Genomic DNA, 25,645 nt, shown 5'->3' with positions numbered 1-25,645 from the left:
GGCCGAATTTGCCCTTAATAATCGGGCTAGTTCTGCTACTTTGGTTTCGCCTTTTTTCTGCAATTCTGGTTTTCATCCTCATTTTTCCTCAGGGCAGGTTGAGCCTTCTGACTGTCCTGGGGTGGATTCTGTGGTGGATAGGTTGCAGCAGATTTGGAACCATGTGGTGGACAATTTGAAGTTCTCACAGGAGAAGGCTCAGCGCTTTGCCAACCGCCGTCGTGGTGTGGGTCCCCGACTTCGTGTTGGGGATTTGGTATGGCTGTCTTCTCGGTATGTGCCTATGAAGGTCTCCTCTCCTAAATTCAAGCCTCGCTTCATCGGTCCTTATAAGATTTTGGAAATCCTTAACCCGGTGTCTTTTCGTTTGGACCTCCCAGCATCGTTTGCCATTCATAATGTGTTCCATAGGTCTTTGTTGCAGAGGTATGTGGTGCCTGTGGTTCCTTCTGTTGAGCCCCCTGCTCCGGTGCTGGTTGAGGGCGAATTGGAGTACGTGGTGGAGAAGATCTTGGATTCTCGTATTTCTAGACGGAGGCTTCAGTATTTGGTTAAGTGGAAGGGCTATGGTCAGGAGGATAATTCCTGGGTTGTCGCCTCTGATGTTCATGCGGCCGATTTGGTTCATGCCTTCCATGTGGCTCATCCTGATCGCCCTGGGGGTCTTGATGAGGGTTCGGTGACCCCTCCTCAAGGGGGGGGTACTGTTGTGAACTCTATTTTTGGGCTCCCTCTGGTGGTCACAAGTGGTACTGTGTGAGTGCTGTCTTTGGGCTCCCTCTGGTGGCTCTTTGTGTCTTTCTGCAGGTTTGTGGCTGGGATCAGCTGTCTCGTTATCTGGTAGTTGGTTTCCTATTTAGCTCACCTGGACTTTCAGTTGTTGCCTGCTGTCAATGTATTCAGTGCTATTTTGAGCTCTCCTGCATTCCTTCATTATCAGTCTCTTCAAGAGAAGCTAAGTTTCTGTTTTTGATCATCAGTGTTCATATGTTTCTTGGTTTATTTTTGTTCCTTGTCCAGCTTGCTAATATGTGATTTCCTTGCTTGCTGGTAGCTCTAGGGGGCTGAGTTTCTCCCCTCACACCGTTAGTTGGTGTGGGCGTTCTTGTATTCTCAGCGTGGATATTTTGCATAGGGTTTTCTACTGACAGCACAGTTCCCTATCTGTCTTCTGCTATCTAGTATTAGCGGGCCTCATTTGCTGAATCTGTTTTCATTTCTACGTTTGTATTTTCCCCTTACCTCACCGTTATTATTTGTTGGGGGCTTCCTATATCTTTGGGGTTATTTCTCTGAGGCAAGTGAGGTCTTACTTTCCCTCTACGGGTAGCTAGTTTCTCAGGCTGCGTCGAGACGTCCAGGAATTTAGGCACGTTTACCGGCTACCTTTAGTGTGTTTGGTTAGGATCAGGTTTGCGGTCAGTCCAGTTACCACCTCCCTAGAGCTCGTTTCTATGTTCATTAACTTAGCTAGTCCGTTTTGTGATCCTCAGCCACTAAGGATCATAACAGGGAGGACCGCAACACACAAGCGCTAGAAGGTAGGCACAGATTTCCACCTGCAAAGGGAACTCTGGAGGTGCCATCGGACCGGCCGGACTTGCGCAGCCCGGTTAACCGTATTCCGGATTGAGGATCCTGAAGCCTTCAGTAAAGAGGTAAAGAGACTGCACCCTGGTGTCCTCGTTATTTACTGCAACCGGCACTTCACCACACCATAACATCATCACCATACCTCCACCTTCATTGTACGCCCCTCAGCAGGGTCACGGACCGGGTCTAGCCACCGTGACAATCCCAGAACAGAGACTCAGAGGCCCGGTACCGGGTACCCCTCGGCCCTGCGGCAGTGGGGGCGCTACAGAATAGCCATGGGATATGCCATAGATCTATAAGGGAATATCCCTTTAATGCATGGCCAGGTAATGGGACTAGTCACTAGTCCTATATTATGCTCCAACACAAATCTTTTTCTTTTCTCTATTTATCTTTTCTTTTGTTTTCCATACTTTTTTTCCCTGCACAGAGGGCGACTGTCCAAATCCAGGAGTTCCTATCGGGGGCACAAAAGTAGGGTCTTCCTACAAGATTGGAGACAAAGTGACGTATAAATGCCAGATGGGGCTGCAGATGTTCGGCTCTAAGGAGAGAGTGTGTCTGGAGAACAACCGTTGGTCCGGAGCAGAACCGTCCTGCAGATGTAAGATCATCAATCTAATTTGTGAAAGTGGTCGGAGATGAGATTTAAGGTTACTCCATACATCCAGAGGTGAAGAGAGGTTCAGCTCAGGGGGAGAAACATCTGAGTGGCCCCTAACCGGTAACGCTGATAACAACTATGATGGCGCACCGACATTACCGCCATGTAGTGGTAGATACCACTGCAGAACTTACAAGTGATTACAGCACAGTTATAGATGGTGACTTACCGCTGATGTTCCTTCTTATGGAGTCTTTCCCTTTTCCCGTCTTTTCCATCCGGCCCAGACCGACATGACGACTTCTCTACCCAAAACTCAGCTGTAGATATTACAACACAGACACATCTGACTTCTCACATTTTCAGCACTGTCCCCATCTATCCGCAACCTGCACAAACTCCTCATCCTGCTGATATCCCAATACTGAGTCGCTCTGGTGGTACAATGACAGTGCTCCTTACTGCCCCACATAGTAATAATGCCTTCTTTGTGCCCACTGGATGGTAAAATTGCCCCCTAGAATATATTAATGCCCTGTACAAGTGCCCTAAAAAACAGTGTCCACATTCTGCCCCTTTGACAGCCACAATACTCTTGAGTGCCCCTATAACAATAATGGTTTTTAAGTACCCACTTAACATTTAAAAATGTCCACTGAGTCCCCCAATGTACTGCTCCTCTATACACAGTATGGAGGGCCCGCAGCTCCCTTATGCAGCGTATAATATCCCCACAGCTTCCCTATACACAGTATGGTGGCCCACAGCTCCTCTATACACAGTATGGAGGGCCCACAGCTCTCCTATACACAGTATGGTGGGCCCACAGCTCCTCTATACACAGTATGGTGGGCCCACAGCTCCCCTATACACAGTATGATGGGCCCACAGCTCCCCTATACACAGTATGGTGGGCCCACAGCTTCCCTATACAAAGTATGGTGGGCCTACAGCTCCTCCATACACAGTATGGTGGGCCCACAGCTCCTCCTTACACAGTATGGTGGGCCCACAGCTCCTCTATTCACAGTATGGTGGGCCCACAGCTCCTCTATACACAGTAGGGTGGGTCCACAGCTCCTCTATACACATGGTGGGCCTACAGCTCCTCCATACACAGTATGGTGGGCCCACAGCTCCCCTATACACAGTATGATGTTCCCACAGCTCCTCTATTCACAATAGTGTCTGAAGAGGAATAACCTCATGACCCAGTATCAGCACGGGTTTACTAGAGACCGTTCATGTCAGACTAATTTGATCAGCTTCTATGAAGAGGTAAGTTCCGGACTGGACCAAGGGAACCCAGAAGATGTAGTGTATATGGACTTTTCAAAAGCTTTTGATACGGTGCCGCACAAAAGGTTGATACATAAAATGAGAATAATGGGGATGGGGAAAATATGTGTAAGTGGGTTGAGAGCTGGCTCAGGGATAGGAAACAAAGGGTGGTTATTAATGGAGCACACTCGGACTGGGTCGCGATTAGCAGTGGGGTACCACAGGGGTCAGTATTGGGCCCTCTTCTTTTTAACATATTTATTAATGACCTTGTAGGGGGCATTCAGAGTAGAATTTCAATATTTGCAGATGACAATAAACTCTGCAGGGTAATCAATACAGGGGAGGACAAATTTATATTACAGGATGATTAATGTAAACTAGAAGCTTGGGCTGATAAATGGCAAATGAGCTTTAATGGGGATAAATGTAAGGTCATGCACTTGGGTAGAAGTAATAAGATGTATAACTATGTGCTTAATTCTAAAACTCTGGGCAAAACAGTCAATGAAAAAGACCTGGGTGTATGGGTGGATGACAAACTCAGATTCAGTGGCCAGTGTCAGGCAGCTGCTACAAAGGCAAATAAAATAATGGGATGTATTAAAAGAGGCATAGATGCTCATGAGGAGAACATAATTTTACCTCTATACAAGTCACTAGTTCAACCACACTCAGAATACTGTGTACAGTTCTGGTCTCCGGTGTATAAGAAAGACACAGCTGAACTAGAGCGGGTGCAGAGAAGAGCGACCAAGGTTATTAGAAGACTGGGGGGTCTGCAATACCAAGATAGATTATTACACTTGGGCCTATTTAGTTTGGAAAAACGAAGACTAAGGGGTGATCTTATTTTAATGTATAAATATATGAGAGGACAGTACAAAGACCTTTCTGGTGATCTTTTTAATCATAGACCTGAGACAGGGACAAGGGGGCATCCTCTACGTCTGGAGGAAAGAAGGTTTAAGCATAATAACAGACGCGGATTATTTACTGTAAGAGCAGTGAGACTATGGAACTCTCTGCCGTATGATGTTGTAATAAGTGATTCATTACTTAAATTTAAGAGGGGACTGGATACCTTTCTGGAAAAGTATAATGTAACAGGGTATATACACTAGATTCCTTGATAGGGCGTTGATCCAGGGAATTAGTCTGATTGCCGTATGTGGAGTTGGGAATGAATTTTTTTCCCCAATGTGGAGCTTACTCCTTGCCACATGGGTTTTTTTTTGCCTTCCTCTGGATCAACATGTTAGGGCATGTTAGGTGAGGCTATGGGTTGAACTAGATGGACTTAAAGTCTTCCTTCAACCTTAATAACTATGTAACTATCTAACTATGTAACTATGTATATGGTGGGCCCACAGCTCCTCTATACACAGTATGGTGGGCCCACAGCTCCTCTATACACATTATGGTGGGCCTACAGCTCCTCCATACACAGTATGGTGGGCCTACAGCTCCCTTATACACAGTATGATGTTCCCACAGCTCCTCTATTCACAGTATGGTGGGCCCACAGTTCCTCTATACACAGTATGCTGGGCCCAGAGCTCCCCTATACACAGTATGATGGGCCCACAGCTCCCCTATACACAGTATGGTGGGCCCACAGATTCCCTATAAACAGTATGGTGGGCCCACAGCTTCCCTATACACAGTCTGGTGGGCCAAGAGCTCCTCTATACACCTTATGGTGGGCCTACACCTCCTCTATACACAGTATGGTGGGCCCACAGCTCCTCTATACACAGTATGATGGGCCCACAGCTCCTCTATACACATTATGGTGGGCCTACGGCTCCTCTATACACATTATGGTGGGCCAACAGCTTCCCTATGCACAGTATGGTAGGCCCACAGCTCCTCTATACACAATATGGTGAGCCCACAGCTCCTCTATACACAGTATGGTGGGCCCACAGCTCCCTTATGCAGAGTATAATGTCCCCACGGCTTTCCTATACACAGTATGGTGGGCCCACAGCTCCACTATACACAGTATAATGACCCCATAGAAGCCCTCACACTGCATAATGGCCACACAGTAGACCCCACCCTGTATAATGGCCCCTATGCTGTATAATGGCCTCCACAGTAGTCCCCACATTAGCCCTCAAACTGTATAATGGGCCCCGCATTAGCTTTCACCCCAACAGTAAGCCCAAAACTGTATAATAGCCACTGTATTAGCCCTCAAACTGAATAATGGCCCCCTCATTAGCTTATGCGCTGTGTAATGGCCCCCACATTTGCCTCTTACACTGTATAATGGGTCCCACATTAGCTCCTGGAAATGATGTGTGTCTGCTCTACCGCCGGGCTGAACTGTATCGGCACAATGCATACGCTGATACAGTGAAGGGGAACGCAGCTCCGACTGGGCCCCTTTGAGTAGGGAGCACGTGGTGGCCGCACCCTGTGCCCCCTTGTTGACCATTAAGCAGGTCACCAAATATACTCAGCAATACTTCAGTCATATTTTTTTCATTTGATTCTCAATCAGCCTTTGCACAGTTATAAATGTTTGTAATCTAGTCCATTACCCTATTTGATTTCCATTTCATCCAAACACCATGCTGAAAATGCTGTTTCACAGCCTACTTCATATCCTTTTTAGAAGCTGCTTTGAACTGCTGCTCTAAAAAGACTTGAAACTAAGCACTATTTACAAACACCTCCCAGAGTGTTCTTCTCTGTTCCCCTTCATGTCCAGACAGTGAGACTGTTTGTAAATAGTGTCGGAGCGTGACTTCTTGCTAAAACAGCAGTTCAAAGCAGCTTCAAAAAGAGCATGGGCTCGTCTGTTAAAACAGTACTTACAGCATGGTGCGTCTGATAGAAGGAAACTAAATAAGGACATGGAGACTGTTATAAAGATGAATAACTTTGAAAAAGTTAATACATAATTACATTTACAAAAAAAAATACTCTATGAAAAAAAAAATACATTTTTTTATTATGATGTAATGCTCCTATGCTGACCTGACTACACATAAACCCTGTGTAATGTCATCCTGAGGTCATGTATTACTCGACAACCTATTCCTCCTCACTTCTTGCCTGTAAGGAATAACACATGACTCCACAAGGTGTGTGTGTGGAGTCTGCAATCATGGAGACACGTAGATCAGCTTAGGAGATGCATACACACTGTGGTAGGATCTAAATGAAAATTTGTTGCAAAATTTTCCCTGTCTTCTGAGGACTTTTAATATATAAAATTAAAGATACAGTCATGGCCAAAAGTGTTGACACCCTTGAATTTTTTCCAGAAAATGAAGTATTTCTCCCAGAACATTATCACAATTCCCCATGTTTTGTTATTGGAACAACACACAAATAAACAGAGAAAGAAATGCAAATTGGACATCATTTTACAATAAACCCCAAAATGGGCTGTACAAAATTTTTGGCACCCTCAACTTAATATTTGGTTGCATACCCTTTGGAATAAATACTGCAATCAATCGCTACCTATAACCATCAATAAGCTCCTTACACCTCTCAGCTGGAATTTCACACCACTCTTCTTTTACAACTGCTCCAGGTCTCTCATATATGAAGGTGCCTTCTCCCAACAACAAAAACTGTAAGATCTCTCCACAGGTGGTCAATGGGATTTAGACCCGAACTCATTGCTGGACACCTCAGAACTCTACAGGGCTTTGTTTCCATCCATTTCTGGGTGCTCCTTGAAGTATTTTGGGGGTCATTGTCCTGCTGGAAGACCCATGACTTAGGATGTAAATCCAGTTTTCTGACACAGGGCATTATAATGCCACCCAAAATCCTTTGGTGGTCTTCAGATTTCATGATGCCTTGCACACAGTCAAGGCACCCAGTGCCAGAGGCAGCAAAACAACCCCAAAACATCTTGGAACCTCCACCATATTTGACTGTAGGTACTGTGTTCTCTTCTTTGTAGGCCTAATTCCTTTTTCGTTAAAAATCCTTTTTCCCAGCCGTATGGACTTAACTCCTCGCAGGATTTGGGGATCTATTACATTTAAAGTCATATATCAGGACATAATCAAAGGGACGGGACAATGGAGGAAATGTATATCATAATTAACTCTCCGTGTCGTGCCGCTGCTTTGCTGCCGCCCTAACAAGGGCAGTACCCTTTTTTTCCCCATGACCGGGTAGCTGACATAAATCTGTCAGTTCTTTGAGGCTACATGAACCTAATGTAATTGGCCTTGTGAGGCATTGCTATTTGGTTTTCAGAACCCCCTAATGAACCCCCCAAATGGTGGGAGAAACGCTTTGGGGTGGCTACATAACCCTAGGGGTAATTCATTGACAGGTTTACACTAGGCTTACCTTTGATTATGTCCTGATATATGACTTTAAATGTAATAGATTGCTGCTCAGTACTCAGCAAGTTGCAGCTGTAAGCACATCCAGGTGCTATGATTGACAGCTCGCTCTGCATCTTTTCTATGTAGAGCGAACTGTCAATCAAGGCGTAGTTACAGTCACAACTCGCTGTGTACTGATCCGTGACTGAAACTGCCCCAGGCATGCCTCTATAACTGAAAGCCAGCGGATCCCAGGAGGATAAAGTTCATTTTATCCCAGTAGCCGCGCTTTCAGTAAGGTGGCCAAACTCCATGCTATTGCTATTTACCTGCAGATGTTTAACCCTATATCTGCAGGTAAATAACGTTTTGGAACATGATTGGTTCCCTTTAAGGTGACTGATGTGTCTCTTTCCTCCACAGACTGGTATACATTTGATACCCCTGAGGAAGTGGCGGAGACTTTCTCTGCCTCCCTTTCTGAAACTATCGAATCATCCGACTTGGATAAAGTAGAAGGTAGGAGAACCGTATGTGACACGAACTGTACAATGGAGGATACCTATGTTATAGCGGCTGGTGGACAAACATCATAGCTTTATGACTAGGTAGAGCTGACACTGTCTCACTGAGCTTTGAAAACACAGACTGGCGCTAAACCAAAAATTATTTTCTGGTGAAGTTCCGATCATTAACTTGCCCAATGCTCAGCAATGACATAGGACAGTCGGATAAGCAGAGCAAACAGGGCCGGGGGCAGGGTCCAGGATAACCTTGCAGTTGGGCTTCCTAGGAATAGAGTGTTGATATTTGGTTAGCGGGCGTTATGGTAGAAGTAGATGAGATTTCCTGACAAGAGCCGATGACTTGGATATAGAATGAAGATTATGGTCGCAAATCATCAACAATTTTTTTTAAGTCACTTTTATTTTTTGCTATTTTTTGCTCTAAATGTTTCAGAAGTCACAAGAAGTGATGGATTTTGTGCAAAATCAAAGCCGTATTTTTGTTTTTGTCTTTTACCTTTCTTTGTGCCTTTTTAGAACATAAAACCTTTTAACATTTTGTGCGTTAGTCTGCAACTGAGCCAAAATAAAATGACACAGGCTTCGTACTCCCCTAGAGAACTAACGGACAATGGCACAAAAATTTTGAAAAGTTGCAAATGATAAATTAGGTTAAAACTAGTGATGAGCGAATATACTCAATACTCTAGATTTCTCGAGCACGCTCGGGGGGGCCTCCGAGTATTTTTTAGTGCTCGGAGTTTCAGTTTTCCTTGCCGCAGCTGAATGATTTACATCTGTTAGCCAGCATAAGTACATGTGGGGGTTGCCTGGTTGCTTGGGAATCCCCACATGTAATCAAGATGGCTAATAGCTGTATATCATTCAGCTGCGGTGAGGAAAACTAAATCTCCAAGCACTAAAAAATACTTGGAGGACCCCCGAGCATGCTCGGGAAATCTCGAGTAACGAATAGATTCGCTCATCACTAGTTAAAACATCTGGATAAGGAAAATCACGGTTGTGGTGCCGAACAAAAAAATAAACAAATAAAGCGAACTTTAAAAAAAAAAAAAAAAAAAAAAGGCACAAAGATTATGTCAAAAACATAAAAGTTACGGCAAAGATAGAAAGTCGAGCGGGCACCACTATAATATTATCAATATTATCAGCCTGGTGCTACCAATGCGCTTAAACTACATGTGTCAAGAGAGAAGAAGGAAAGAAGCGCAATAGAAGTGCACACACAGCCATTTATATTGAATGTGAAAAAAAGCTTTATTGAGGCCAAGTTAAAGTGCTCATAACCATAAAAACATTTAAAAACATATAAAACATACCCAAACATACATATTCAATATCCTCTTGATATGGGGATATGAAAAAAGTAGCAGGCTACCCAGGGGAAGATAACCCCTAAAGACACCCCAATGAGTAACACACAAAAATATGCATAACAATATTAGAAATTGCACGTGCATCTGTTTTAGGCTCCGGTGTTATGCCTACCCTCTAATAGAACACTATCAAACACTATAAAAATCTAATTATGCAAAAAATTATATATAATGGTATGGCTGGTGACAAATGATTATATGCAAGTAAGTCAGAACTGTTACCTCTTGGGTCAAAAATTCATATATAAACTAATAAACATTAAATAGACGACATGTCTGGCAACAATTATTGCACAAAATTAATACTAGCTTATCTATTAGCATAAGTTGTAAAATCCATAGTTCTGTATATTGAAAATGAGGGTGCTCCCACCGGAATACCTACTACATGCACTGCCCATGATACTCGGTAGAATTAGCTGCCATTTATACTCACTGAGGATGGTGTAGCCCGCTAGCTCCCAACGCGTGTCGCTACTCCTGGTAGCTTCGTCAGGGGAAGTATCAAACCAATGGTGACGTCAGGTATATATGTTGTAAGTGCACTTACTATTTAGACCAGTGACTGCCGGCACCTGTGTCCGGCAATCACTAGTCTGTGGAGCGGTCCGTCTGGGTCAGGTCAATTCAAAATACTTGAATGGATGACAGCACTAGTCCGGTGCCAAGATTTATACTGAGCCGTGTATAGTACTCGGGTGCCTGTGTCTCATAATAGAGATAACATCCGTTCGTGCGCTATTCCGGTCACCACTGCTACTGCGCACAGGAAACCCGCCCCCCCAAGCTTATGCCTGCCAATCCAGCCGGTCACCGCTTGTAGTTTCGGCTCTACATATGGCAATTAGGTCTGCGCATGCGCTAGGGTATTCCGGGCATGTCACTATCAAATACACCACTGCTACTGCGCACAGGAAACCCGCCCCCAAGCCTATGCCTGCCAATCCAGCCGGTCACTGCTTCTAGTTCCGGCTCTACATATGACAATTAGGTCTGCGCATGCGCTAGGGTATTCCGGGCACGTCACTGTCAAATACACGCCCTTGGCCCGCACCAGTGCTTGCGCTGTGCTGCAGTACTTAGTATCCTAGGCAACGCTAATGCTGAGCTGTGGGTGGAAAGGCAACGCATGCGCTGTATGGTCGGTAATCCACAACGCAAAAAAAGTGACAGATAAGTCACTACACGCTCATCTGCAGTGCCAGAGAAGCATAATTAGATGGCTACATACAGGAGGCACCGTCTCGTGCAGGTGTTAGCCTTCAAAATATACTCCCTTGCCTAAAATTAACCAAAATTGTCATAATGCTTATCCAAAATATATCTAAGTGCTGCCCCCACTAATGAGAAAAATAACAAACAAATAGTGAATAAATTCACCTACAATATAGATTAAGGGCCGCATATGCAACATGGTAAGTATGCATAGCACTGACAAAAATACTCATGGGATAACCTATTCCAAAAGAACTCCTCTAGACCGTAACCAGATAAACCCCCATACTTTTATTATAGATACTTAATACCGAAATCAATCAATAGCTCCAATACTTACCTACTATTCACTATAACAAATAAATCTAAATTGTTATTGAGGTCACTATTTCACATATTGAACTTTTACACCAAAAATAGTTTTTAGGACAACAGAAAACCCGTATATAAAAGGTCCTCATTGAGGCCTCCTGGTGCGACTGAGCCCAGCTGGAATATCCAGCGCGCCTCTAGTCTAAGAAGCTCTCCCTGTCGATCTGTTTTTCGAAGATTATTCGGAACCATTTGTAACCCCTGTACTCGTAGGTCATGGGTACTGCTGGAATGTACCTGTAAGAAATGCATAGCGACCGTGGATATATTTTTGCCCTTAGATAAATCCTGTCTAGCACAATTAATATTTGAAATATGCTGCTGAATACGTTTACGTAGCTCCTGTGAAGTCTGCTCCACGTATACCATAGGGCAGGAGCATACAATCACATAAATCAAATTCATTGTCTTACAGTTCATATAGTCCCTGAGAGTATGCACGGATGCATCTCCTGGGTTAGTGAAAGAGGAGCCCTTACTTACAAATGGGCAAATGTTACAGTCCCCACACAGGTACATGCCCCTTAAAGTGAGTCCTCTGCCCACTCTCATTGTTGGCCTAATAAAGTGGCTCCTAGAGAGAGAGTCCCGTAAATTAGGTGCTCGTCTTGCCGTTAACAGGGGGTACTCCGGTAAAAGGTCTGCTACCTTCGAATCGGTCTTTAAAATATCCCAATGCTGTTTAAATAGTTCCGAGACATTGTTCCAGTGATTGTGAAATAAATCTAAGGCTATTGTCTGAGTGCTTTTTAGTTGGTTGTAGCAATTTTTCTCTCGGAATAGCTTTAGTGCGCTGTAAAGCATTTGTGACAATAGATCTAGGATATCCTCTTGCCTGTAAACGTGTTGAGAGCGACTTGCCCTGAGAACAAAAGTCACTTGACGGATTCTGTAGAACTGTCCAACCAGTAGATTTTTCTTCAAGTGGTGGGGGTGAAAGCTCCTGTAGTCCAGTAGTCCATTCGCAGCCGTACTCTTACAGTAAAGATCTGTGAAAATGGTGTCCCCTTGGCGAATAAGCCTTAGGTCCAAGAACTCCACTGCAGACAAGGACATTTGGAAGGTTAAATGAATATTTAATGAGTTATTATTCAACATCTATAGAAATTCCTCACAACCCTCCCTCGAGCCCGTCCAAATAAAGAAAATATCATCTATAAAGCGAAACCAATACAAAATGTTTTCCCTGTAGGCCCACGACGGGTACACGCCGGTCTCCTCCCACCAACCCATGAATAGGTTGGCGAAGGAAGGAGCACAGCGGGCACCCATCGCGGTACCAGATACCTGCCTGTAAAATGAAAAATCAAACACAAAATAATTATGTGTCAATACAAATTTGAGTAAGCTCAAGAGGAAGGCATTGTGAGGAAGATCCACAGAATGTTCTTTCCTAAGAAAAAAATCTACCGCTCTTAGACCATCGTCGTGTGCTATGTTGGTATATAATGCGGTCACATCCACTGTTACCAGTAGGGCCTGTTCCGGTAGTTGAATGCCCCCCAGTTTTTCAATAAGCTGTGTAGAGTCTCTTATATATGATGGTAAGTCCTGTACCATTGGTTGCAGATAAAAATCTATATAGACACAGGCTCTTTTTCCTAGGCCCCCAATACCCGATACAATGGGTCTACCGGGGGGGCAAATCAGGTCTTTATGTACTTTTGGTACAAGGTAGAATGTAGGGACCACAGGTTTCTTGACAAATATATAGTCCCTCTCTTGCCTCTTTATTACCCCTTCTGATAATGCCGCTTCCAGCAAACGCTCAAGTCTGCTGTTAAAAATCTGTGTAGGGTCAGAGGGCAACTTCACATAATTCCCTGAATTTCCCAACTGTTTGGACACTTCACTCAAGTACATGTCGATTGGCCAAAGGACCACATTGCCCCCATTATCAGCCTCCTTTATTAAAAAATCTTTATTAGACTTCAGCCCAGCCAGGGCCCTTCTGTCTCTTGCTGATAAATTTTGGTCTTTACTTTGGCTAAGGTTCAATTTTTGTATCCCTGCTTTAACCACCTCAAAAAAGGTTTTAACCAAGGGTACAAGAGACAGAGGGGGAGTTGTAGTAGAGGGCAATTTGAGAGGAAAATTTTTCCTACCTGGGATTGTGTCATTCTCATTGAGAAGATCCAGGAGATCCGTAAAGACCCGTCTATCCACTGCTATCGATGAATCTGGTAAAATTTCTGGTTTATGATGAAGTGCTTTTAAGATACTTTTTCTGCAACAGAGATATAAGTCCTTAATAATGGTGAACTTGTCTGTTACTAGCATGGGGAAAAGGTGAGACCCCTCTGGAGCACTGACCTTTCCGCTTCGGATAATGTATGTTTGGACAGATTAATAATCTGTAGTTGATTGTTTGTTACTTCTGGCGTCTGCCACCCTTTCTCTGCCCCTGTGCTGGCTGCTAGCGTGGTCGCCTGCCTTGTCTTGTTACGCTTCCCCCTCCTTGTCCTCCGTCCGTGTCGCTTGTATCCGACACTAAAAAAATCACTCAGACTATGCTCGCCTGTTGCTCCTAGGCTCGTGTGAGCTGAAGTAGATTGCGGTCTCCTATTGCCTGAATGTTTCCATTTAAAGGCTGTACCTCTTTCATAATCCTGTTTGTCACGCTGTAGTTTCGCCTTCTTTCCTGCCACAATTTCCTGTTCAGATTTAGTAATGGTGTCTCTAAGTTTTTTCTGAAATGGTTGGACCTGTGTTACAGGATCATAGCTCATCATCTGTGCTTCTAGATTCTTGATTTTTAGTTTTAATGTCGACAATAAATCATTGTCATGTTGCAATAAAAGATTAAGGATGATCCTGGAACACTGTGCCAATCCCGTTTCCCAGGTACTTTTGAATGCCGGGGTAACTTCCCAAACCGGGAAGATTTGCACCCTTAACCCCCAGCGCAAGCACTGGTGCGGGCCAAGGGCGTGTATTTGACAGTGACGTGCCCGGAATACCCTAGCGCATGCGCAGACCTAATTGTCATATGTAGAGCCGGAACTAGAAGCGGTGACCAGCTGGATTGGCAGGCATAGGCTTGGGGGCGGGTTTCCTGTGCACAGTAGCAGTGGTGTATTTGATAGTGACATGTCCGGAATATCCTAGCGCATGCGCAGACCTAATTGCCATATGTAGAGCCGAAACTATAAGCGGTGACCGGCTGGATTGGCAGGCATAAGCTTGGGGGCGGGTTTCCTGTGCGCAGTAGCAGTGGTGACCGGAATAGCGCACGAACGGATGTTATCTCTATTATGAGACACAGGCACCCGAGTACTATACACGGCTCAGGAGGTAACAGTTCTGACTTACTTGCATATAATCATTTGTCACCAGCCATACCATTATATATAAGTTTTTGCATAATTAGATTTTTATAGTGTTTGATAGTGTTCTATTAGAGGGTAGGCATAACACCGGAGCCTAAAACAGATGCACGTGCAATTTCTAATATTGTTATGCATATTTTTGTGTGTTACTCACTGGGGTGTCTTTAGGGGTTATCTTCCCCTGGGTAGCCTGCTACTTTTTTCATATCCCCATATCAAGAGGATATTGAATATGTACAGTGGGGCAAAAAAGTATTTAGTCAGTCAGCAATAGTGCAAGTTCCACCACTTAAAAAGATGAGAGGCGTCTGTAATTTACATCATAGGTAGACCTCAACTATGGGAGACAAACTGAGAAAAAAAAATCCAGAAAATCACATTGTCTGTTTTTTTATCATTTTATTTGCATATTATGGTGGAAAATAAGTATTTGGTCAGAAACAAAATTTCATCTCAATACTTTGTAATACATCCTTTGTTGGAAATGACAGAGGTCAAACGTTTTCTGTAAGTCTTCACAAGGTTGCCACACACTGTTGTTGGTATGTTGGCCCATTCCTCCATGCAGATCTCCTCTAGAGCAGTGATGTTTTTGGCTTTTCGCTTGGCAACACGGACTTTCAACTCCCTCCAAAGGTTTTCTATAGGGTTGAGATCTGGAGACTGGTTAGGCCACTCCAGGACCTTGAAATGCTTCTTACGAAGCCACTCCTTCGTTGCCCTGGCAGTGTGCTTTGGATCATTGTCATGTTGAAAGACCCAGCCACGTTTCATCTTCAATGCCCTTGCTGATGGAAGGAGGTTTGCACTCAAAATCTCACGATACATGGCCCCATTCATTCTTTCATGTACCCGGATCAGTCGTCCTGGCCCCTTTGCAGAGAAACAGCCCCAAAGCATGATGTTTCCACCACCATGCTTTACAGTAGGTATGGTGTTTGATGGATGCAACTCAGTATTCTTTTTCCTCCAAACACGACAAGTTGTGTTTCTACCAAACAGTTCCAGTTTGGTTTCATCAGACCATAGGACATTCTCCCAAAACTCCTCTGGATCATCCAAATGCTCTCTAGCAAACTTCAGACGGACCCGGACATGTACTGGCTTAAGCAGTGGGACACGTCTGGCACTGCAGGATCTGAGTCCATGGTGGCGTAGTGTGTTACTTATGGTAGGCCTTGTTACATTGGTCCCAGCTCTCTGCAGTTCATTCACTAGGTCCCCCCGCGTGGTTCTGGGATTTTTGCTCACCATTCTTGTGATCATTCTGACCCTACGGGGTGGGATTTTGCGTGGAGCCCCAGATCGAGGGAGATTATCAGTGGTCTTGAATGTCTTCCATTTTCTAATTATTGCTCCCACTGTTGATTTCTTCACTCCAAGCTGGTTGGCTATTGCAGATTCAGTCTTCCCAGCCTGGTGCAGGGCTACAATTTTGTTTCTGGTGTCCTTTGACAGCTCTTTGGTCTTCACCATAGTGGAGTTTGGAGTCAGACTGTTTGAGGGTGTGCACAGGTGTCTTTTTATACTGATAACAAGTTTAAACAGGTGCCATTACTACAGGTAATGAGTGGAGGAAAGAGGAGACTCTTAAAGAAGAAGTTACAGGTCTGTGAGAGCCAGAAATCTTGATTGTTTGTGTAGCGCCCCCACTGCCGCAGGGCCGAGGGGTACCCGGTACCGGGCCTCTGAGTCTCTGCTCTGGGGTTGTCACGGTGGCTAGACCCGGTCCGTGACCCTGCTGAGGGGCGTACAGTAATAGATGTGGATAGTGGTGGTGGTGCGGTGCAGTAAATAACGAGGACACCAGGTTGCAGTCTCTTTACCTCTTTACTGAAGGTCTCCGGGTCCTCAGTCCAGAATACGGTTCACCAGGCTGCGCAAGTCCGGCCGGTCCAATGGCACCTCCAAAGTTCTCCTTGCAGGTGGAAATCTGTGCCTTCCAGGCTTAAGCAACTGTGCTACATTCTCCTACTTTACGTCTGCAGGACCGCCTGTCCTAACCGCTCCAGACCTACTGCCTCTCCTTTCTTTTACAGGACCGCCCCATTCTGCCCGAGCCTACTGTCCTTCCACTACTATACACAGTATAGAACATGTTTTTCTTTCAGTTTGAGATCACTGAGCCATCTCTGTATGGCTCCTAAGAGGACTCACCACTAACCCCTACGGGTTCACTTCCTGTCCTCATTCTCCTATTAACATTATTGAACATTTCTTACAATCAACTAGTTGGTTACATTTAACTTTCACATATCAACATCATTACTTTTTCTTTCAAGACATTATTGCCATCTAACCATCTTAAGGCAACACTGTACATAAGTGCAAGATGTGAACATCCCCTTTAAGAGGGGACCAAGTCTCTATGAGGTAGTGCAACTTCTCAAGCCGCAAGTCTGTATGCAGCAAGGACTCCAGTGCAAGTTCCAAGAACCGTATCTTCGCAAAGAGTCCGTCTTTTATATAAAACCAGTAGAGAGCACTGGTGCAAACTATATACAAGGAGTTTGTATCATGCATTGTTCATGATTCAGCAGTTCTTGATAACTTGTGCAAATGTAGAAAACAAACAAAAATAAGAAACAATAGGGATCCCGGGTCAACAAAGGGATCCCTTTAAGAGTAACCCTAAACGGGTTTTAGCAGCAAAATAGCAGAGAAAAACAATGAACTATTTACAATCATTAAAGCATTTTTGCTTACTCATCTTGTAGTGTAGGGGGTGGTCTTCTATCCCCGGCCGATGCAGCACCTGTGCTGGTAGTTGGTCTCTCACGTGCCATCAGATCAGCCGGTGCTTGGATTTGAAGGCTGACCCTGCTTGCAAGCTCGGCGGCTGCTACAAGGCGGACGGTGGTGATAGTAACGAGATCTGTCAAATCTGGATCAATCGGGGTCGCGGCAACAGGTGACGCTCCCTCAGGCTCACACCGGTGGACGTTCCGAGCGCACCATCCTTGTGCATTCCGGCGGCGAGTGTAGGTCACCTGATCCCCCCTTTGCAATGGGTCACCATCTCGACTGCAGCAGGGAGTTTTTACGTTGTAGCTAGTAACGAAGACGTCAGTTGGTAGTCCCGGTTCCTGTATGGAGCCCCAACCCCTCTTCGGGTGGAAGGCTAGCACAGTCCCCTGCTTTACCACGTCGTTCCTGTTGTGCGCAGGCTTCCTGCGTTGCGTCTTCGGCATATCAGATTGCTCTGTTTCGTCTCGGTTTTTCCAGTGTTGGATTAGACATTGTTTATACTGTTCCCAAGTGAGCACAGCAAGGGTGAGGCTCTCCCCCGGAGCTCCATACGGCTCGTTCCAGGGGGTGTCCCACCGGAGGATCACCCCATCTGGGCCCACATCTATGGGTTCCCCCATCTTGGTCGGTAGGGGAGGTACCAGCTTCCCCATCACGTCGGGGGTGAGGACCACCCGTTCCACCGTAAAGGCGCGGTTATTGTTGCTGGGGTGAGGAGCGGTCACAGGAGCGGGATCAGTCAGGGGAGCCGGATCGGTCGGGAGAGCAGAATCGGCCGGGGGAGTAGGGGTGCCGTCCATACCTGCGCCTGAGGTGATTCCACCGATGTCGATCGGTTCCGTTGACGAGGACACTGGAATCGGCTGCAGCCCGGACCGCGGCTCTTCCGGAGTGGCCTCTTGACGTGGCTCCGCCCTCCAAGGCTCCGTGGCTGGGATAGGTAGGCTCGGCTCTTCCACTGGCGGCTCCCAGGAGTTCAGGTCCTTCACGGGCGGTGGACGCGAGTCCGTCTCTGATGGGTGAGGGCAAGCCGGGATCACCTCGCCGTTGCTCGGGCACTTGGTGCTCATCGTCGCTGTCTGGCATTCGGCGGCAACGCATGCACCTGGCTCCGCCATTTCTCCGAGGTTGAGCTCCTTCTTCACCTTCACTGCCGCAGGGCCGAGGGGTACCCGGTACCGGGCCTCTGAGTCTCTGCTCTGGGGTTGTCACGGTCGCTAGACCCGGTCCGTGAGTCTGCTGAGGGGCGTACAGTAATAGATGTGGATAGTGGTGGTGGTGCGGTGCAGTAAATAACGAGGACACCAGGTTGCAGTCTCTTTACCTCTTTACTGAAGGTCTCCGGGTCCTCAGTCCGGAATACGGTTCACCAGGCTGCGCAAGTCCGGCCGGTCCAATGGCACCTCCAGAGTTCTCCTTGCAGGTGGAAATCTGTGCCTTCCTGCTAGCGCTATGTGTTGTGGTCCTCCCCTGCTGTGCTTACGGGATAGTCCCCACAACTGTTGTGTCTGTTTCTCGTGTTCCCTCACAACTCGATTAGATGATCTTCTGCTAATCTTCCGTCCCTCCCAGGTGTTATGGTTGGGACGCACCCGTATGACGGGTAGGCTCGGAGCTCTTCCGGGACCCTAGAGTCGCCCCTCTCCAAAGGTTGCCCCCTATGTCTGCGTAGGTGATTTAGGTGAGACAGCCCGCCTGTGACTGACTGTCCTGCCGTTGGTTTGAAGTATGGCTTAGAGCTCTGTACCTCCTCGGCGTTCCGGCCGCCGGTTGTTTACGCCTCAGTAGGATGTTGCCTCGATCTTACAGCACGACTCCTACTGGTATTCTCCTTCTTGCTTTGATCTCGTTTCTCACTCAGCACAATAAATCTCGCTTCTTGTCCTTTCTTAGGGCACCGCCGCTATGAAGTGCAGGCGCGGTCCCGTAGCTTTCTCTCTGTTTGCCAGGCCTCTGTCAGGATCCCACCCCTGACCGGGACCCTACCGAATCTTCCCCTGCAACACCCTCTGCCACAAGGTGTTGCCTGGTTCCAACCCAGTCAGCGTTCTCTCTAACTTCCTGCCTGACCCCCAGTTTTACCAGTATGTGAGGAGTGGCCTAATGAATAGTACCCTTAGCTCCCCCTGGAGGCCCGACTGTGAAATGTATTGGTGTATGTGATACCTGGTCAGATGAACTCCTTCAGTGCCATTAAACGTACCATAGCCCCCCTTAGCGGCGGAGCCACAGTACTGCAACGACCAGGACTCTGGGGCGCTGCATTTGTTTCTGACCAAATACTTATTTTCCACCATAATATGCAAATAAAGTGATAAAAAAACAGACAATGTGATTTTCTGGATTTTTTTTTCTCAGTTTGTCTCCCATAGTTGAGGTCTACCTATGATGTAAATTACAGACGCCTCTCATCTTTTTAAGTGGTGGAACTTGCACTATTGCTGACTGACTAAATACTTTTTTGCCCCACTGTATGTTTGGGTATGTTTTTTTATGTTTTTAAATGTTTTTATGGTTATGAGCACTTTAACTTGGCCTCAATAAAGCTTTTTTTCACATTCAATATAAATGGCTGTGTGTGCACTTCTATTGCGCTTCTTTCCTTCTTCTCCCTAAAAACATAAAAGTTACCATTACGACATAAAGGTAATGTATTAAAGGGATTGTCCAAAATCAGAAAAACGCAGCTGTTTTCCATCTTTTGCCATGGGCTGTGTCAGGTACAGTGGCTTAGCTCCACTGACGTGAATGTACAACCTGTGGACAGGTGTGGCGCTGTTTCTGGAAGAGAGCAGACTTTTTTTCTACTTCTGTACGATACTTTCTAAGTATAAATAATTTTTATACTGTACTGTAGACAAAGCTGTACAGATCTGCAAGTACAGGTCAACCCTCCTCCATGAAAAGAACGAAATAACCCCTCCTTGCCCCATCTAAACAGTCCCATAAAGACACTTCCTTAAGGAAAACGCCATGGAAATTTGTGAAAATAGACCAGTGTGATAGAAGGGGCTGTTCCTCAACATTTTTTTTTTTTTGTAAATGGAATCTGGAGATATAACCTCTCCTTTCCCAGTTCCAAAAGAACAAGGCGCCTTTTTTTTCACTAGGTATCCAGGAGTTGTTGGAAGAAGCCATGTCGAGGGCATTGATTCTTATTTTCTGGTCTAACCAAGGCCAGAAATGACTCTGCCACCCATGTAAAGTAGATTGTGGAGGATAGGTCTACTGAGCATGTGTGACCACCAATACTGGACGCATATAGTGGACTTTCAGAGAGGGAATCAAAGAACAGTAGGGGGCGCCATGACAAGTATGTACCAGTAATACCTCGATATGCTAGAATCTTGTTTCTTAAAGATGGTTCTAATTAAACAGTTGATGAGGAAGCAATGGGAATGATTAAAAACTTCACAAATCAGGAGCCATATTCTGTCCTGGCTCTGGGGCTCCCATCCGTCGCTCACATTAGATGGATATACATGTCCTAATACCTTTCGTGGTAAATTTTCTCTCCTTCTTCCCATAGGCGAGGCTGATCGGAAAATAAGAGTACACAAAGGAGGCCTCATGAACATCTTCATCATCTTAGACACCTCTAGAAGTGTCGGACCAAGAGACTTTGAAACAGCGAAGGAAATCAGTGAAGTGTTCATAGAGAAGGTACGGAGAATATAAGTAGTAGACAAGTGATGGCCGGTCCCTCTTAGGGTGTTGTGCAGGACTCGCCTTATGTTAGACTTTGCTTACTGTCTGTCATTGGCTTTAGATTGTTAAAATATAAAAGACACAATTAGGGACAGATTCCATAGATGTATATCACATGCCAGGAGGGAGTGTGTGGACCAGGCCCTGGTCTGAGCCTCCTCCATGCAGGGCAGGTGTCGGAATCCGTGAATGATCCAAACACCTTAGATTCTGCGGTTACTAGTGACAATGGCATCTAAGGCCTCTTTCACACTTCCGTCTTTCTTTTTCCGTCACAATGCATCGTTTTGTGAAAAAAATGGATCCAGCAAATGTTTCTGCTGGATCCATTTTTTTTCTCATAGACTTGTATTAGCGACGGATTGTGATGGATGGCCTTCCGTTTCATCCGTCATGCACTGGATCCGTCAGAAAATTGCTGTCCGACGGGCGGGGACAACGCACAGAGGAACGTTTTTTCTGTACGTAGGAAAATCGCTCAGCGATCTGTCGCTGACTGTCAAAAGCAGGAATCCAGCGACGGATGCTGTCTTTTGAAACTGAGCATCCGCTGAAGAATTTCCAGTCAGGGAAATTCTCTCTCGCTCGCTCTTTCTCTCTTTTTACTATTGATGCTGCATAGGCAGCATCAATAGTAACAAGATATAATGTTAAAAATAATAAAAAAATAAAAAATCGCAATATTCTTACCTTCCGGCGTCCCGCGCAGCGTTACCGATGCTCGCGGCAGCTGGCGTTCCCAGTAATGCATTGCGAAATGACCCGATGACGTTGCGGTCTCGCGAGACCGCTGTCATCAGAGGTCATTGTCACGCAAGGCATTACTGGGAAAGGGAGCTGCCGGGAGCATTGGGAACGCTGTGCGGGACGCCGGAAGGTAAGAATATTGCGATTTTTTTTTTTTTACTATTATTTTTAACATGGGTTGTGTTGTGTATGCGTTTTCGCAGCGGATACACAACAGGTGCACATAGCCTCGACGGGTCCGTCAGAAAAATGGGCCCAGTTCACCCGTTTTTTTACAATCTGCACAGGATTCGTCTTTTCAACATTTTGATGGATCCTGTGCAGATTGTACAAACGGAAGTGTGAAAGAGGCCTAAGCGGTTAGAAAAAAAAAGCACACACCGTAGTTTTACTTCTAAGTTCCGACTAAGTCATATTTTTAGGCTCTCAGTTCTTGGACTCTAGAATTGCCCAACAAACCAATAGGCAGATATATTGACGTGTGATATAATAAAGGGATAGATGTCGGTGTGTGCAGCCTACACTACGTACATCCATCAGGACAGCAATCACAGTTGTAATATACCTGGACATAATGAGTAAGATTACTGTTTGCAGTGCGTTCATTTTTATAGAAGATGTATTTGACCTGTTATGGTTCTGATCTGATGAATAGGGGCAGTATACGTAACTCGTTGTCTCTTACAGATATCCAGTTTTGATTTTACCCCTCGCTATGCTGTCATCTCATATGCTTCCTATGTAAAACCCATTGTGCTGCTGTCTGATGATGACAGTACGGACCCTGACGCAGTCATCGAGAAGATTAAAGCCTTTAAGTACACAGGTAATGGAGATGACGTTGCTTTCCCAATAACTTTACTAACTATATGCAATCACATGGCCAATCACAATTAAGAACTAATAGAATACAATGTAGAGGACTATAGGAGGGGTTCTCCATTGTAGAAAACCCATCTCCAAATACCCTAATTTGGAGCAGTGACTTAGTAGAGGATATACCCATGATTGGGATCCTCCTCTCCCAATCGCAGAGTTGAAAGGAAGCGTCTCACACTTTGGACGACCTGTCCGGTTATGCATTACACACACATCCCGTTATTTGGATGAGTACTGTAACTGTGTAATTCTTACTTTCCCCTGTGGCGGTGTGGCTGAGAAACTCAACATATATTGACAGGTCTCTACAGTTTGCAGTCGATTGACTCGTTACACTTTGTGGTCAGCTTATTGTGAAGAGACCCATTTAAAAAAAAGGGGTTGTCCAAAATTGAGAACCAGATTAATAATTCCTCTGGTCATTATTATAACCCTTCTACTGCTGAAGACACAAAACAGTTGGGAAGGACATATCACCCTCATATTGAATTAATTGTGACTGAGAGAAACTAATTATAGCTGGGGGAAAGAAAAAACTAATCATAGCTAGGAAGTGCGAAATCGCTGACACTTCCATCTCAATTGAAGTTGGGGCCTCCTGCAGTGACCAGGTAATTACATCAGGGAGATTTGCTTGGAAAAATGACATCAAGTCTGAGATTTGTTTACGCAGAGGCGGGGAAGTACGCTTCCACACGAAAGACCTTCCTTTGATCTCTCATCCTCTGATTAGACTTTTTGGAGCCAGTGGTCAGTGATGAATATTGGGATTTGCATCAATCCCATATTTTGGGGAAATATATTTTCGGTGTCATAGCGAAAGGATGAATATAATGTATTCACTCACATCACTGTAGAGCAATTTTAACACCTCCAACTTAATAAAGTTTTGATGGATAATGCTATCCAGGCCATGTTTAATCTCTATAGACAGATAAAATCATTATAAGAAACATGACAATATCTACTGCCTGGGTCCTCCAGGGGCTAACATATCCTGTAAGTTGGTGGTCTCATGGAATTCTGAAGGACTTAGTATATAGCACAGCCACAGCCATGTAGTATATAGCACAGCCACGTAGTATATGGCACAGCCACGTAGTATATATCACAGCCACATAGTATATAACACAGCCATGTAGCATATAACACTACGTGGGCTGTTATATACTACGTGGCTGTGTTATATACTACGTGGCTGTGTTATATACTATGTGGGCTGTGCTATATACTACGTGGCTGCTATATACTACGTGGCTGTGCTATATACTACGAGGCTGCTATATAAAACGTGGCTGTGCTATATACTATGTGGCTGTCTGTGTTATATACTACATGGCTGTGCTATATACTATGTGGGCTGTGTTATATACTACGTGGCTGCTATATACTACATGGCTGCTATATGTTACGTGGCTGTGCTATATACTAAGTGGCTGCTATATACTACGTGGCTGTCTGTTATATACTACGTGACTGTGCTATATACTATGTGGGCTGTGCTATATACTACTTGGCTGCTATATACTACGTGGCTGTGCTATATACTACTTGGCTGCTATATACTACGTGGCTGTGCTGTATACTACGTGGCTCTCCTATATACTATGTGTCTGCTATATACTACGTGGCTGGGCTGTGTTATATACTACGTGGCTGTGCTATATACTACGGGGCTGCTATATACTACGTGGCTGTGATATATACTACGTGGCTGTGTTATATGCTACGTGGCTGTGTTATATACTACGTGGCTGTGCTATATACTACGTGGCTGCTATATACTACGTGGCTGTGCTATATACTACGTGGGCTGTTATATACTACGTGGCTGTGCTATATACTATGTGGCTGTGCTATATACTAAGTGGCTGTGTTATATACTACATGGCTGTGGTATATACTACCTGGCTGTGCTATATACTACGTGGCTGCTATATACTACGTGGCTGTGTTATATGCTACGTGGCTGTGTTATGTACTACGTGGCTGTGCTATATACTACATGGCTGTGCTATATATTATGTGGTTGTGCTATATACTGCGTGATTGTACTACATCCTGCGACCCGAACCCCCAACATCCTGCGCCCCGAACCCCCGACATCCAGCGCCCTGAACCTGGCTGTGTAAATGCTACGTGGCTGTGTTATACACTACGTGGCTGTGCTATATACTACGTGGCTGTGGTATATACTACGTGGCTGTGCTATATACTACGTGGCTGTGCTATATACTACGTGGCTGCTATATACTATGTGGCTGTGCTATATACTATGTGGCTGTGCTATATACTAAGTGGATGTGTTATATACGACATGGCTGTGGTATATACTACCTGGCTGTGCTATATACTACGTGGCTGTCTGTTATATACTACGTGGCTGTGCTATATACTACCTGGCTGTGCTATATACTACGTGGCTGTGCTATATACTATGTGGCTGTCTGTATTATATACTAGGTGGCTGTGCTATATACTACGTGGGCTGTGCTATATACTACGTGGATGCTATATACTACGTGGCTGTGTTTAATACTATGTGGCTGTGCTATATACTACGTGGCTGTGTTATAGACTACGTGGCTGTATTATATGCTACGTGGCTGTGTTATATACTATGTGGCTGTGGTAGATACTACGTGGCTGTGCTATATACTATGTGGCTGCTATATACTACGTGGCTGTGCTATATACTACGTGGGCTGTGCTATATACTGCATGGCTGTGCTATATACTATGTGGATGCTATATACTACGTGGCTGTGCTGTATACTATTTGGCTGTGTTATTTGCTACGTGGCTGTCTGTTATATACTACGTGACTGTGCTATATACTATGTGGGCTGTGCTATATACTACTTGGCTGCTATATACTACGTGGCTGTGCTATATACTACTTGGCTGCTATATACTACGTGGCTGTGCTGTATACTACGTGGCTCTCCTATAT

At 45.1% G+C, this 25,645-nt stretch overlaps 2 protein-coding genes across 2 annotated transcripts in view; one reads left to right on the top strand and one right to left on the bottom strand.

Annotated features, from left to right (window-relative positions):
- The window catches only part of LOC143806107 (complement factor B-like), a 144,615-nt gene that overhangs the window by 57,431 nt on the left and 61,539 nt on the right, over positions 1–25,645 (top strand). Inside the window, exons 4-7 of the mRNA XM_077286064.1 lie at positions 2,027–2,200; positions 8,215–8,310; positions 20,888–21,021; positions 22,501–22,639. Of these exons, the coding sequence (XP_077142179.1) occupies positions 2,027–2,200; positions 8,215–8,310; positions 20,888–21,021; positions 22,501–22,639 (543 nt within the window). The remainder of the gene's footprint in view (positions 1–2,026; positions 2,201–8,214; positions 8,311–20,887; positions 21,022–22,500; positions 22,640–25,645) is intronic.
- Positions 9,559–14,013, bottom strand: LOC143808949 (uncharacterized). Its single transcript, XM_077292126.1, has 3 exons — positions 13,595–14,013; positions 13,387–13,508; positions 9,559–12,321 (listed from the first exon to the last, which is right to left on the bottom strand). The coding sequence occupies exons 1-3, from the start codon at positions 14,011–14,013 to the stop codon at positions 11,333–11,335; spliced, it is 1,530 nt and encodes a 509-aa protein (XP_077148241.1). The 3' UTR covers positions 9,559–11,332.

The sequence above is a fragment of the Ranitomeya variabilis genome, chromosome 2 (assembly GCF_051348905.1).
Source record: "Ranitomeya variabilis isolate aRanVar5 chromosome 2, aRanVar5.hap1, whole genome shotgun sequence".
NCBI classification, from domain to species: domain Eukaryota; kingdom Metazoa; phylum Chordata; class Amphibia; order Anura; family Dendrobatidae; genus Ranitomeya; species Ranitomeya variabilis.
The sequence above is the reverse complement of the archived record's forward strand: the minus strand, read 5'-3'. Positions and strand labels throughout refer to the sequence as shown.